This window comes from Lytechinus variegatus, chromosome 2 (assembly GCF_018143015.1).
Source record: "Lytechinus variegatus isolate NC3 chromosome 2, Lvar_3.0, whole genome shotgun sequence".
Lineage (NCBI taxonomy): Eukaryota > Metazoa > Echinodermata > Echinoidea > Temnopleuroida > Toxopneustidae > Lytechinus > Lytechinus variegatus.
The window spans coordinates 31,293,500-31,308,485 of record NC_054741.1 but is presented as its reverse complement, the minus strand read 5'-3'; the positions used below and the strand labels follow the sequence as shown (position 1 = coordinate 31,308,485).

The window sequence follows — 14,986 nt, the reverse complement described above, 5'->3', positions numbered from 1 at the left end:
CTGAAATACAAAATGTTAAAATAATGGAATTCCACGTGTTCAGGGAGGAATGAAACTTCATTTCACATGACAATGACGAGAAAATGAAAATATTTCATATTTTATATAATAAAATACAAAAGAAATAGTGAGTGAGTGATGTCATCAACTCTCTCATTTGGATGTAACTGGCTCGTTCATATAACTATTTTGTTGAAAATAAGCGAAACTTTGAAATGCCATAACTTTCTTATTTTACATCCGATTTTGATGAAATTTTCAGTGTTATGCTTGTTGAATTTTTCTCTTTTTATTCAAATCAACTTTTTGTTGGGGTGGACTTGTCCTTTAAATAGTCATCTCAAATACATCAACCATGACAAAACATGTGCAAAGAAGTACAAATGGCAGGCTTGACATGTAGAGGCATTACAATACAAATAGTGACAAGGGGAAGGCAAAACCTTGTACCTCAAATCTTTAGGAAATAAACTTTACTGATTTAGTGACTATATCATTTATCCAGAGATAGCCTGCTTGGATCCAAGCTTTTTCTCTCAGAAGATTAAAGAACAATACCACTTCTGGGAACAGATGACTGTCCAATAGCATACAGTTTTCAAGCAGCAATGTGTTTTGATTCTCTGTGATTAAAAAACAAGTCAAAGTGACTAGAAAGAAGGGTCACCTTTGTGCAACTATTTCATTTGATTAATTTCTAGTCATATCTAACTATAACATAGTCATTTCTGACTAGAATATACGACACATGATCATTTGGATCAAGCTGACTAACGACCTAGTCATTTTAATTACTTTGTTTTAAGAGCGTCCAACATTTCAGTCTTTTGAGATACAAGGTCTTGTCCTTCCAGTTGAATCACAACATGATTTCTGGTTTAAATGGTGGGTATAAGAAGACCATCATACAACTTCCAACAGACTCAGACTTCACTCACTGGACTAGAGAAATTGCAAAGTATTAAATGTTCAAAATGGTAGTGAATGAACCAAATCAAAAATTCAGGGATGTATCCAGGATTTAATAAAGTGGGGGGGGGGGGGTGACAAGCAAACCCCAAAAATATCACCACACAAGAAAAGCCATTTCCCTTTTAAAAAGTACAAGTGCTCAAGAAAATGGTCCATAAAAAAGGACATGTGCCCCCCCACCACAAACGAATCATTTGTCAGTAATAAATACAATGGCTAAACTAAACTGGCAATAAGTGCTAAAATATATAGTGAAATTAAGCAAATCTACTTGCATCATTGCCTGATATTGTTTAAAAATGTAAAATGCAAACCATCAAATGGAAACATGTGAGGTATTTTTTTCAAGTTTTGAGAATTTAAATGTTTATGTTCTTGAAGTGTGTCTCGTTTTGCTGCTAGTTTCACAAATAGTTTTATAAAGTTGTTCATAAATAAAACACAATTTCATGCACGACACACAATAAACAATGCAATTCAACTCGCACTGATACTGTATGGTGATGCCATAAAGAGCTAGATTTTATAAGGCATATTTACTCTGTAGTGAAAATGAAACGCTCAAAAGTTTATTTTTTCCTTCCAATATATGATAACATAATACCTTGTTTACGAATATATTTGATCTATATACCTTGATTCAAGATATCTTTCTCCACGTCGATGTGGTCTGAGTTCAGTTTCAAAGTATGTGGTGGTCTTTATAAGGCATTTGAGGTCTCTGCACCATACAATTAAAGTGATTTTATACCATGTTTCCTATGCACCATCTGCTCAATACCTCGGTCCATTCGCTCTACGACGGCAGCACGGCGAGTTAAAAACGGCAGTTTAATTCACTTTTATTCAAACCACGTATAGGTAGTTGGTACAAAAATTGTTAAAATGGTCGTTTCCGACTCGCCATACGGCCTCCGTAAAGCAAATGTGACCGCGGTATTAATGGATAGAAATACAACCGCTGGACATATAATTTGAGCCTCCATCGCACCATCGGTGATCAGTAATCGACGGCATACTGATTGTCTGAACTCTGTCGCTTCTTGCTCTCCCTCCACCTCTTGAATGAATAGAAACAACCTGCCCCATAGCTCGCCACCGCTATAAATCCAAACACCTACAGAAACCAAGAACAAAATGATGGGGAAAAGGGAGAGAGAAAGCAAATAGCTAAATGAAACGAGGCGATTTCATTTTCTTTCTTCTATTCTAAACAAAAAACATGGCTGCCAATATCTTGAGATAAGTTTCAGAACTTCGTCTACTGCATATATAAAAAAAATTACAAAATCTGATAACAAATGACTAGAATGATGGTTTATGATTTTTCATACCAAGTACAGGAGAGTCCCGTTCATTGGCATATTTGCAACCATGTTTAGTACTAAATGAGAGCACAACTCCATAGCTAAACTAAAGAAAAAAATATTGAAATATGAAAATGAAAATTTATTCAATGCAAAGGCAAAGAAACAGGAGAGCATTGAATTACAAAACATTTTTTGACAAATCCATGAGTTTTTTGTCCAAAGAGACAATTAATCTTTTGTTTTATAGTTTTACAGTCTTACAGTTGAAATTAAGCACAAAATCAGTTGTAACTTTTATGTTATATTGTAATGATCAAAGAGATAGACCAGAGTATATACAGTATATTACACTGGGCTGAGAGCTCCTTTATCCCAAGAAAAAAGTGAAATAAACAAACTCAGTATAAGTTTATCATATTCATTGCTCTAATGTCTCCCAATGTATTTTATATGCTATGTATACAAGTAAAACGTGCGATGAGATATGAACAATAGTATACATAATTTCATGCAAGAATGTAAAGAGATTTAAAATCTTGTCATTTTTCCCCAAATGAAATAAGTTTAATCACTGGGTTTTCATGAAAGGAAATATTTTGGGCAACATCAATTAGGAATAAATGATTAAGGGATGCATGCCAGCTGAATGGGTTACTGTGCACAAAAAGATGAAATAAATATGTAAAGAAATGCAAGCATGCAATGAAAAAAGGCATAATGAATTAAATGATTTATTTCCTTCAGTCTTTTATTTCAGAATTTTACTATCCAATTTCAATACATAACAATCTCAACACAATCTCAAACCAACCAAACAAATAGAAATTACAAATTACCACAAATTCTTAGATTAATTTCAGGACTTTATTTGGCTAAGAAAGAATGATTTACATGTATTTCACAATTCTGAATTGGTTTCAAAAATATATTGGAAGAAATTTATTCCTGTTTTTCTTCAAAAAGACTACACCTGAGTAAAATTTTATCTCGACTTAAAATACATCTGCTACACCTATGATGACATACAGTTGGGGTTAACACTTAACATACACCTACGTGTAGTGTAAAATTATTTAATTATGAATGTTTTCATCAATGGTGTTCGGTGTTCTGTATACATGGTTGATAAATTGATAGATTTGCACAAATTCCATGGGTCAAATTTTCACAACTTCACATACGGTCAGTGATTTTATGAATCTGCTCAAATCTCATTTTCAGTCAAATTTTCAAATATTTTTCTGAAAGCTTGTGATTCATTCTATTGATTTGCCAAGATTCAAATCAAAATTTGTATCATTAATAAAGAATAAGAGCATATCTAATTTTTTTACAAACCGGCTCAACCCCCTCCTTTGATTTTACAAACTGGCTTAAACCATTCTTTGTGTACTGATTCAAACCCCGATTTTTTGTAAAAAGCAGCAGTTTCTGAAATGCATACCTGCACTTCATTTCATATATTGAAAAACTTAATTCAAATTGAGAACAAAATTTTGTACATTATAAATGAATAGAATGTATGCTTTAAAGTGGTATAAATAATTGATCTGGTTTCTTTCAAAGCGCAAAGTTATGAGCATCTGAAAAACATCCAAACTTCAAACGTGATTATCTCGAGATCATGTTTTGGAGACAAGCCAAGTTTTGAACCGGTTCATAAAATCACTGAAGATACATCAGCCCAAGTAGTACGTGGTGAGATATCGACCCAAGTATGTAGTGAGCGTGTGTAAATGAAGTTGGGAGGTGGACCCACCCCTACCCATTCCTTACTTAGCCTTTTTGGTAGACCCCAGACTTCAGACAGTAATCATCTCACCAAGCCCCAAATCGTGGAAAAAAATTTGAGTACAATTTATACTGTAGAGGCCACAGTTTTAGTTTTGCTATTAAATGCCAATGCACAAGGCATTCTTCTGTGTTCTCCAAATACTGCTCTCATTCTGTGTTCTTTGGTGACATGTTCAAAGCATGGCACTGAAAATCTTAGAAAAATGTAATTTTCAAACAGATAAATAGATTGGCAAACATTATTTGATGGGCAGATTTATCACTAATGCATTTTTTTTAATGGACTTTGGATTGATTTTCATGATTTTCGATTGATTTTCATGATTTTTTTTCACAATCAAATATTAATTCCATGTATTCACATCTTTGGGGTGAAAATTGTGTTTTTCTGTGAAATTCTGTGCATTGCGTTTTTATTCCTTGATTCTGTGAATATTTTTCATTTTCTGTATTGCACAATTTGCACAATTAGCAGAAAGCTGTGCTGGGGACTCTAAATACCCTATAATTAACACTCTAAAATAGAATTCAACGACAAACACTCCAATAAGTTCAAACAACACTCTACGATCTGTCTATCTCTGTGCCAAGGCATGACAAGATAACATGTCACATGACACCATTCACAGACACCATACCCTTGAACCTGACCTTAAAAGCAATTAACATTGCGATGCCAATTTGAAAAATTTAGTGAATAACATAATAACTGTCAACCTTAAAACATTTGATCAGTGGAATTGCTATTGACATGCTTTATTCATTACAATATTTCATGATCAGTAATGTGAAAATTAGCAGCACAGGTTACATGATGCAAACAATAAAATTAAAACCATATGGAATGATCATTAATAAATATAATTGAGATACAAATGAATACCAAAGCAAACAAAATATTTTTAGTTCAAAGGTGCATGTTTGCTTACAAACTTAACTGCAGTGTTAATGGAATGAGTATCATGAATATTTCTTGATTAGTAACATGAAAATTAGCAATAACCAAATCATGATATAATGTAAACAACACAATGTTTTATATGATAATGACTAAGTCTAAAAATCATTTCTTGATATTATACAACGGAATAGGTAGGCAAATGAAATGTTCACAGTACAAGGTGCATATATGTTAGTCTGCAGGTGCAGACCCTGATTTGAATTTTGATCAACAAGTGTGTCTCCATGCAAAGACTAGCACATACAAAACTTGCTGTTCCAATGCCTTCAGAACACAAGCCAAGGCATGAGTTGGCTGCAGAGTTTGCCCAGCAGACTACATATTTGTTTCCAAAGTAAACTGTTAATGGCTAGTATGGGGTTTGTTATGTGCTATGAATCATTATAGAAATAATCATATATAATGTGATATTAAATCTTGATGGAGAAATTTGAAGCAATTTGCAATCTGACCACAGAGATTCTCTCATTAAAAAATCTCTTCTTTACTTATTATTAGATTGCAAATTTATTGAATTTGTATATAACTAAAACACTGTCTAATATATAAAAAGATAACCAATATAAAAAATACACCAGCAATATACTGCATCATAGAAGTTTCAGTACCAAAAGATATTTAACCCCCATACTTTAGCAAATCAACTAAAATCAAATGTATAAAAAGTAAGAAATCTTTTACTCTTCAACCCAAAGAATCGCTATGAATGCTTTAAAAAAATTATCTTCCAGTTCTCCAACACATATTTAACATGCGACAAGACAGTCAATAAAGAAGTTATGAATAAGTTATTGGTTAGTATAAAAGCGATACATCATGTTTACATATGTGAAAATTATATGCAAGCAATGAAAAACAACATTCAACTATGTTGGGAGAGTGCTTTTGTCACTGTGGCATGACATTTAACATTTCATAATTCTTACAATATACAATCGACCTGGGCCCGTAACACAAAGGTTAGCCATTAATCGCTAATTGGAAAGAACAATTCAGACTGGATCCTAGTCAACAGTGGTCTTGATAGCCCATTTCATTAATTGCTAACCTTTGTGTTACTGGACCAAGAGGTGGTATTCTGAGGCAATGTCATCTTTGTAATATTTTATTTTATCTCTTAAAATGAAATTGGTAATTGGTAATGAGATGACATTTTCATCTCTCAGAAAAAAAATTGATAATTTTCTCTGCAATAAAATTTCAACTTGTGTATCTATTGACAGAGCAGTGCCTGTTCTGATATATCCATTGGGCATAACTGTAACGTAGATGATGTGCTTGCACCAATGTCACTTTGAAGAAAAAAGAAAATAACCTTAAAATAGGGGTGCTGATTGCTGAAGCACCTCCCCCCCCCCCCCCTCAAAATCAGGGCGGTATGATAAAATATAGAACTTTGACCATGACCAAAATCATCTTCTCTTTGGAGCGAAAACTTGTTCCTTTTTTTTTGTGGTTATTTTTTTCAAAACCAGCACTCCCTCTTCATAATTTGTTCCAAGCCCCCCCCTTTGACATAAGACTTTCCCAGCATGCAAAGACAACCGTAACGGTCCAGTACTTATCACAAAGCTTGGTGATTAATAAAACGATTGATTTTCACATTGGTTTATACATTATGATCAATGCAATGATTGCAATCCATCATAAATAATTTGTCCTACAATAATTGCTAAGCTATTTTTTTTACAGGGCCGAAAATGGAGTATATACTTAGGCAAGTAAACTTGACAAAGTGTATTACAAAAGACAAATATGTATGTCATTACAATGTATAAACATGAAAAGGGCATTCCCATGAGAATAGATGTATTAGAGGCCTTTCTCATTATGCTTTCTAAAACTAGTTTACTGGAAGCCGATTCAGGAAACCAGTTTGGAAGGTCGCTTTGCTAGCGTTCCCAGTTGATCACACGAAAGTGGTTTTCAAAATCACTTCACGTAAAGCGCTCTTGTTGCTATAGAAACGCTCTCAGTGGGGTGACACATTTCGCGCGAAATTCGAAACCGCAGCATGGTCATTCTACACCTGTTGTGTGGAGTAGCGCGCTCAAAATGTGCGAAGATCGCTTCCCAAAGAACGGTTGTGTCCTCACTTATGCTAAAACCAGTTTAACAAGGCAAAGCGATCTTGAAAACTACATCGCGAGGTGGTTTTCCAAACTGGTTTAGAAGATCGCTTCCAAGACCGCTTCAACCGTTCTCACTACGCGTTAAACTAGTTTCCAGTAAAATAGTTTTATGAACGTAGTGAGAACAGCCTCTTAGTGTCCAATGAATTATGGTTAATGTTTATTAAGGTTAAGGTTTATTTCTCAGGTGAAGACAAATAGTACATGTATGTTTGAAAAAAATAAAAATGTTTAACATACAGTACACAAGAATAACAAAAGGTGTTAGTACAGATTATTTATAAATGCAGGTGAATGAAACATATAATTTATTCCATTTCCATCATAACAGTAAATACTATAAAAAACAAATAAATACTTGGATCCACAATTCATACAAACTGAAGCTTTGGTCTCTCATTTCTATGAAAAAAAAATTGGGTTATGAAAATTCCCCAATCCTGTCTAACACTGAGACCTCTACCTCTACATCACGAAGAATACAGAATGGCTAGCTGATATAAATATCCTATAGATAAACACGTATAAAACCCCCAGATTTGATCTCAAATCATTGCACATGTTCTAATGGTATCCCCAATAACAAAACTATGGTGAAGGGGAATCTATCAGGTGTGATCAGACTTCAACATAAGTTTGGCTACGATAGGCTCGGAAGGCAGACCAAGATCCAACCGCATAAGAGAGGGCAGCAATGATTCCAAAAACCTGAACATATATGTAAGCAGCAAGGATTAATTTCCTACTTAAAATTTGTTTTCAAATGCAATCAAAATGAGTTATAATACTTGTCAATTGAATGCAATACTGAGGAAGACTTATCATTATTTCTTAAAAGAATAAAGTAATGCATGATACATGTACCGTAGTTCCATAATGTTTCAAATTAAACTCTTATTCAGTAGGTGAGCTTTATTAAAACATTTTTTTTTTCTTAAATGTTGTTTTCTTTTTTAAGTTGTACATTTTTACTTATACTACATGTACCTACTATGTACTTCTAAAGTTCTAATCCCTTTCTTAAAGGGGTAATCCAAGGTGAAAATGATTTAAACAGATAAAGAAAAATCAGACAAACAAAACATTGAAAATTTCATCAAAATCAGTGAAAGGATAACAAAGCTATGACATTTTAAAGATTCATATTATTTTGGAGAAACAATTTTATGCATATCTTCCTGAATATTCATTGAGCAAACTATGTCACATCCCCTCTTGTTCTTTTTTTTTTTAATGAAATTATTTTCATTCAAATTTTGTCTTCCAAGAACTAACAAAATTGGATTGACATCTGATTTAGTGCATTGGATATTCGTTATTGTAACTTATTTTATCATACGAAACAGATGTATGAAATATTAAATAATTAGGATTTTATTTAATAACATTTATAAGAAAAGGAAAGTGGGGATGTGATGTAATCAGCCTACCAAATGTATAATTGTTAATGTTATCATAAAATCCTCCTTCTTCTTCTTCTCCTTCTTCTTCTCCTCTTCTTCCTTCTCCTTCTTCATCTCCTATTATTTCTGGTTTATATGCTTTCATTACATGCAATGCACAGCATGCATGCATATTAGGTATGGTATGCATGTATGCTAAAGTGTCACACAGAAATGCTAAATTGGAGAAAGGAGCGTGAACCTTGGAGATTTTTTTTTAGAAACAGCTCAATTCATTAAAAAACCAAGCCCAATCAAAGGGCAATGGCAATACCAAATTTCAACACCATGCCTCAAAACACCAAATGTGTTAGTCAATGAATGAAATATCATGAATGCATATTAACTTTTGTTAGTTGTAAAAGTAAGCAGCGCTACAAAACCACATGTTTAGCCTGTAATAATACAAAGCCTGAACAGTATTTGACAGATGAACATCTTTCCTACGACCCCCATTCCACAGAAAGGAGACCTTTGAAGGGCCTTTGGACGACAAAAAAATTGGCAAGGTCTTACAGCAGTCTCCAAGATCACTGAAATTTGCCATCTAATGGTTCAGAAAGACTTCTTAAAGAACTCTGAAAAACTGATTTATACTTTTTGTCTTACGGGGCATAGACTAGTCCTGTAGAGATCTTTCAATGGTCTTTGAGAAATCTTTTATGCAACAAGTAATCTTTCAGAATTCTTTCCTTAGACTTTTCCTGGTCTTTCAATGATCTCTCATGAGTCATTCAGTGATCTCCGCAAAAATCTTGAGAGACCGTTAAAAAAAATCATAGGAAGATTGACAAGAATTTTGAAAGTTCAAGAGACCACAGAAAGTCTGCTGAAAGACCATTTTCCTGAGAGACCGCTGAAAGACTGTTTTGAACTGTTTCAAAAAATTCAGAGATCATGGAGACCACAAAGATCACTGAAATATCAATCAGGAATTGTGAAAGACCTCAGAGATCTTTGAAAGTTCATTGCAGGACCTTTGAAAGATAAAGCAAGTTTCATGGTGTTACAGCTGTCTTTGAGAGGTCTTGCTCTCTGTGGAATGGGGGTTTAAAAAGATAATGACTATACTCACCCCTGCTGCAATTGACACTGGGCTGAATGGACTGATCAAAACTGGAATACCAATAGCAACATACAGGACACAAGCACCTAAACTTACAAGCAAATCCTGGAAGAGAAACATAAGTTTTGTAAATTACATTTCAAGATGGAATGGTTTAATAAAATGCAGTGAGTGAATTTTTGTCATATATATTTCTTAATAGAGCATTACAGATTAAAATTTGTAATGGGTGTTTCATGGGGAACCAGTGATAACGTGATCAGCTCCACTGTGGACCCGATCAGCAGAATTGCCTGAAGAAAGAATCAGCAGAATCGCCTGAAAAAGTTCGTAAAATCCTACCTCTTTTCTTCTTACTTTTGTTGAATAAAAGGTAATTTGATCTGTCCATACACTCACACTTGTAAGCAAACATTGTTTTATCTGTAATCCCCCCCCCCATCACTCTGTGCCACCGAATAGTTTACTAGATAGATGACACATAATGAATACTGTGTTTACTATTACTAAGGTACTAGTATTTCAAAAGTAAATGAAAATCAATTTGCATTTTATGTTAGGTAAGCCTTCTATTTGCTTCAAGGTTTTTAAGAACCCCCTCTTTATTAAGTCTAAATTTGATTGAACAAGTAAAGTGGACCCAGTTTCATCGCAACTTAAGAAAAACAAACACACCTTGTCATTTAACCAATAAAAAGTGTGCCACAAGGAGTTGTGATTAAACATAGGTTTCTGTGCAACAAGCTCCATTCTCTAATTTCACAGACATTTTTTCAACGCTTTTTTTTCATTCTGCAATTTTACCAGAATGTTCATATCATCATAATTATCATTACCATTATCACTATCATTTCATCATCATCATCATTCTGTTGTGGGGTGGCTAATACCTTCAAATGCCTGTAAATTTGTCATATACATGTATATACTTTTACAATATAAAACAATGTTAGTACTCATAAACATAAATTAGAAGATGTCAAACAAAAGTTGAGAATAAAACATCAAAAAGAGAACTCAGAAGTATACATGTAGCAGGAAGGCAAGAAAAATGATGATGAAAATGAAGATCACAAAACTCACCGCAATGAACCAATTGACTCTTGTAACTTTTTTATAGGTGTGACTGGCAAACATGAACCAAATGACGAATGTCATGGTCCAGCCGCATAATGTGGCTATGATAAAGAATACGATGGCTACACCATTCCCGACTATACAAGCCAATGTGAAGGCCAACAATGACCAGCCCTGGAGGGAAGATAAAGGAAAAAAATGTCATATCATAAACATTTTCAAAACATTTAAACAACAGTTATTGTGATCATTCATTTTATTTATTGGCTGTTCTATACTAATGAATAGATTTAGGTTGATTGTCTGATTGCTTGATTAATGCAGGATATCATTAATTCATTCATGACATTATTAAAGGTCAAGTCCACCCTGACACCCAAGAAAATTGTTGATTTGAATCAATAGAGAAAAATCCCACGTGATGTTGAAAATTTCATCAAAATCGGATGTAAAATAAGTTACAACACTTTAGTTTTGCTTATATTTCACAAAATAGTTATATGCAGAACTCAGTGACATGCATATTTTAGTGTTGATGATGTCCCTTACTATTTATTTATTTTGTATTTTATTATTTTAATTATAAAATATTTCAATTTTTTACTAATTTGACAATAAGAACCAAGTGAACTTGACTGAACCATAAAATGTAAATTATAAATTCCACATATTCAGGGAAAACTTAAACTTCTTTCACATTACAATGAGGAGAAAATTAAAATATTTCATATAATAAAATACAGAAGAAATAGTGAGTGGGTGATATCATCAGCCCCCTTTTGTATACAGACCAGGATGTGCATATCTGTTTTGTGAAATAAAGCAAAATTTTAAAATGTCATAACTTTCTTATTTTACATCCAATTTTGATGAAATTTTCAGTGTCACGCTTGTTTGATTTTTCTCTATTTAAATCAGCTTTTTGTTGAGGTATACTTGTCTTGTAATCATCAATTAAAAATTATCAATTTTCAACCACAGGTTTACAAAACCACCCCTAAATTATTATCTATTTTACCTACATTTTCTTGTGAATTAGAACCTATAAACAAGAGGTGAAAATAGAGCTAAAGGAATGTTATAGTTGCACCAACATCTTTTAATAATTGCCAGAAAAATTAAAGGGTGAAATTGATATTACAAACGTCAGAATGAGTTGGTAGGAACTGTGTGCAGAGGATAACTAGTCATGGTTTAACCCAAGAGGTAAAACCAAGAGGGCTTATGACGGTAATGCCAGTTCCCCACTATTTTTAAACTTATAATTATCTGGAAATCCTTGTACCCAACAAATCTCATCGATCCTGATCCAGCACACTATCTTTGGTAGCTTAGGCAGCAAAAATGCTTCTTTTTGCACATTTTATCGAACCAGTTAACTTAAAACCAAATTAAGCTGAATTTTCACCAAGATTTACTCTCTTTAATAATCCAAGGTCTAATGAATTTATCCCCCAAGTTTCAGGCAACATGTAGCATTAATGGAATGGGAGAAGCTTGCTGAGGAATGTGATCTTATACTGGGTTGAACTTGAAAGCCATAAGTTGCATGTAATGAAACTCCCCCAGCAAGCCTTTTAATAATGGAATGGGAGAAGCTTAATGACGAATGTGATCTTACATGTATTTACTGGGTTGAACTTGAAAGCCATAAATTGCATATAATGAAACTTCCCCAGCAAGCCTTTATCCAGCATGGTTCTCATGAATTATGTTGTGCGTGTGTATTTTCTGTTTTTTTGTTTTTTTTTGGGGGGGGGGTGCAATAACAGACGGCAAAATAAACAAGTCCTTTTAACATTTTTTCATAATTTTGGGGGACCAGTAAAAAATTGAAAAACTAATGTAGGTACCTACTGGTCCGACATTAACAGGTCAGACCAGTAGAAATAAAGGGTTTGTGTATAGCCCTGCTTTAACATTACATTTCATTGTCCATGAGGACTATTATTATAAGAATGCAAGTCAGATAAAAAAATAAGTGGAACTATTAAGGGCTTTGTTTGTATCATCGTGACCGTGCCATTACGCTTTTGTTGGTGGCGTTTCTTTTTGTGACTTTTGTTCTTATGCAAAGCAAGTCTCTAATTATGGGAGATTTTCTTCCATATTGGAGAGTCCCCCATATTCAAATGGCCGTGCGCCTCTACTGATCAGCAAAGGTTCTTCTTTGATCGCTCTTCCGCCATCAGCGCAGCTACAGCTGGCACGTATCCGCTGGCACGTATCATATCCTTAGTAATGAGTGGTGGTCTTTACCTTTTTTTTATAATTAATTCTGTCAAGCAAAGTTTACTTATTTTTATTTTAGTTCTTCACTTCTTCTAGCATTCCAAATTCTGTTTGGTATTGTTCTACATGATTTTTTTGTGAACTGTGAGAAATTGTTGATTGAAAACGGTAAAACAACTAAAATGATAATTTCTAAAATGTGCTCAAATTATGGTCATCCCATCATACAGACTACAAATATACATATGTACATGCCACTGGCACCACTCCCGGCTAGCCTGGAGGCGTCTGGGGAGTGAAAGTCATATACTCTACGTATGGTCACTTACGTAGAGTCATGCTTGGCGACAGCACGCAAATCATGCGATTAGCGTGCTGTCGCCAAGCGGAAGACAAAGAAATCAAGATGGCGACGTAAACACGGCCTTAAGCTCTTCCCATCTTTTCATAACAAATTTGTTTTTTTTAATGAATTCTTCTTTAAAAATAAAATCAATATTGCAGAAATGTTGAAAATGAAGTTGAACCCCATGTATGATGGTGGGCCCCAAGTCTGCGCACCTAACAATTTGAGCTAAGATTTAACATGAATTTCTTTTTATTTCACAAAATCTTTCAGTTGATAATAATGTTCCTTACATCATGATTTAGTGTGCCAAATATCTCATAAAAATTTGAAATAAATATATGATTTTCTTGGAAAAAACCTCGGGCAGTCATTTTCAGATTGAAAAAAAAATGGTAACCCATGTCTGCGCACTCATTCACTTTGCACACGATTCGGGGATTTTGATGACAAAAGGCTGCATTTTGAGACCGTCACATGCAGTAGAGGCGCACGGCCAATATGGGAGACTCTCTCCAATAGGGGAGACAATCTCCCACATTGGAGACTTGCTTTGCAAAAGGACAAAAGAAACAACACCAACAAAAACACAATTTTTTCCACCCAAAATTTTGTCTCGCTGAGGTCAGAAGCCCATTTGTTTTGTGTGCGGATGACAACAAAAATCCTTATCAAAACAAAAGTAGACGGTGAATTTTTAAAGTAGACGGTGAAACGGTGTAAATTTTCATGAGGAATCTGCTTATCACATTTTTATTTGCCGCCAAGGTAATCCTTTTGCCGCAAATGTAAACAAAGAAAATTAGTCTCCAAAACTGGAGACTGTCTCTGAAATTGGATACCCAAATTCTTTACAAAAGTCTCTGATATTGGAGATAATCTCCCACATTGGAGACAGTCTCCAATATTGGCCGTGCGCCTCTACTGACATGAAATGCAATGAATTCATTATTTTTCCACCATTTTGAGTCAGATTTTTTTATGAATACCTGTCTATGCATTGAATGTGCAAAGTTCGTGCTCGTTGCGCATATTCTTTTACTAGAATCGCGCAGATACGTGGGTGCGCAGACTTGGGAGACAGCGCAGACATGGGAGAACTGACCATACATACATGTTTTAGCCTTTTTAGGGCTAGATCTTTTAGAGGGAAAGTAGAATTCTCGGGGGCAAAAGTTTCTGGTTTTGTGCCAGTACGTGGGGGAATATAGCCATACAGGTTGGGGTCCCAGGCGTCAGTAGGTACGTAGAGTATATGACTTTATTGTATTATGACCTTATTATCCAGCCCATATTTCAGCTCAGTCCCATACGTTGTTTTAAATGTACCGTTACTAGGTGAAACTAAAAATAAAATGAGACTTACAATCTGTTTAGCTTTCAAAATTCCATTTATTGACTTGACGTAAGTCATATCGAGACCACACTTTCGTTCCCCATGATCGGCGCTGGAAGATGGATCAGCTTCTTTTCCGGATGATGCCATAATTACTACCCAAATTCGGGTTTCAGTGTCAAGCAGTTTTCTTTTGATTTCAACTCAAGTTATGCCAATCAAGCTCAGCTAGCTAGCTCTGGCTTGGCTTGGCGGCACGCGCGACACGCCCACGCCGCCGCGCGCGGGCGAGCTAGCTAGCTAGCGATAGCGCGAGCG

At 34.6% G+C, this 14,986-nt stretch overlaps 1 protein-coding gene across 2 annotated transcripts; it reads right to left on the bottom strand.

Annotated features, from left to right (window-relative positions):
* Positions 1–1,416: 1,416 nt before the first annotated feature.
* LOC121407849 (CKLF-like MARVEL transmembrane domain-containing protein 4) lies at positions 1,417–14,927 on the bottom strand. 2 transcript variants are annotated; one of them, XM_041599080.1, is made up of 4 exons: positions 14,699–14,927; positions 10,761–10,928; positions 9,687–9,782; positions 1,417–2,089 (listed from the first exon to the last, which is right to left on the bottom strand). In XM_041599080.1, exons 1-4 carry the CDS (start codon positions 14,816–14,818, stop codon positions 1,973–1,975), a joined length of 501 nt encoding a protein of 166 aa, XP_041455014.1. In that variant the 5' UTR covers positions 14,819–14,927; the 3' UTR covers positions 1,417–1,972. The 2 variants fall into 2 exon arrangements, with proteins under 2 accessions (XP_041455014.1, XP_041455015.1); XM_041599081.1 differs by lacking the exon at positions 1,417–2,089 and adding an exon at positions 7,241–7,877.
* Positions 14,928–14,986: the final 59 nt, after the last annotated feature.

Excerpts from the sequence above, each read along its gene's own strand:
- LOC121407849 (XM_041599080.1), bottom strand. The coding sequence starts at position 14,818 with ATGGCATCATCCGGAAAAGAAGCTGATCCATCTTCCAGCGCCGATCAT. Across the intron at positions 10,929-14,698 it reads TTTTGAAAGCTAAACAGATT|GGCTGGTCATTGTTGGCCTT; the intron begins GTAAGTCTCATT and ends TCTTCCCTCCAG. Across the intron at positions 9,783-10,760 it reads GAGTCAATTGGTTCATTGCG|GATTTGCTTGTAAGTTTAGG; the intron begins GTGAGTTTTGTG and ends TTTCTCTTCCAG.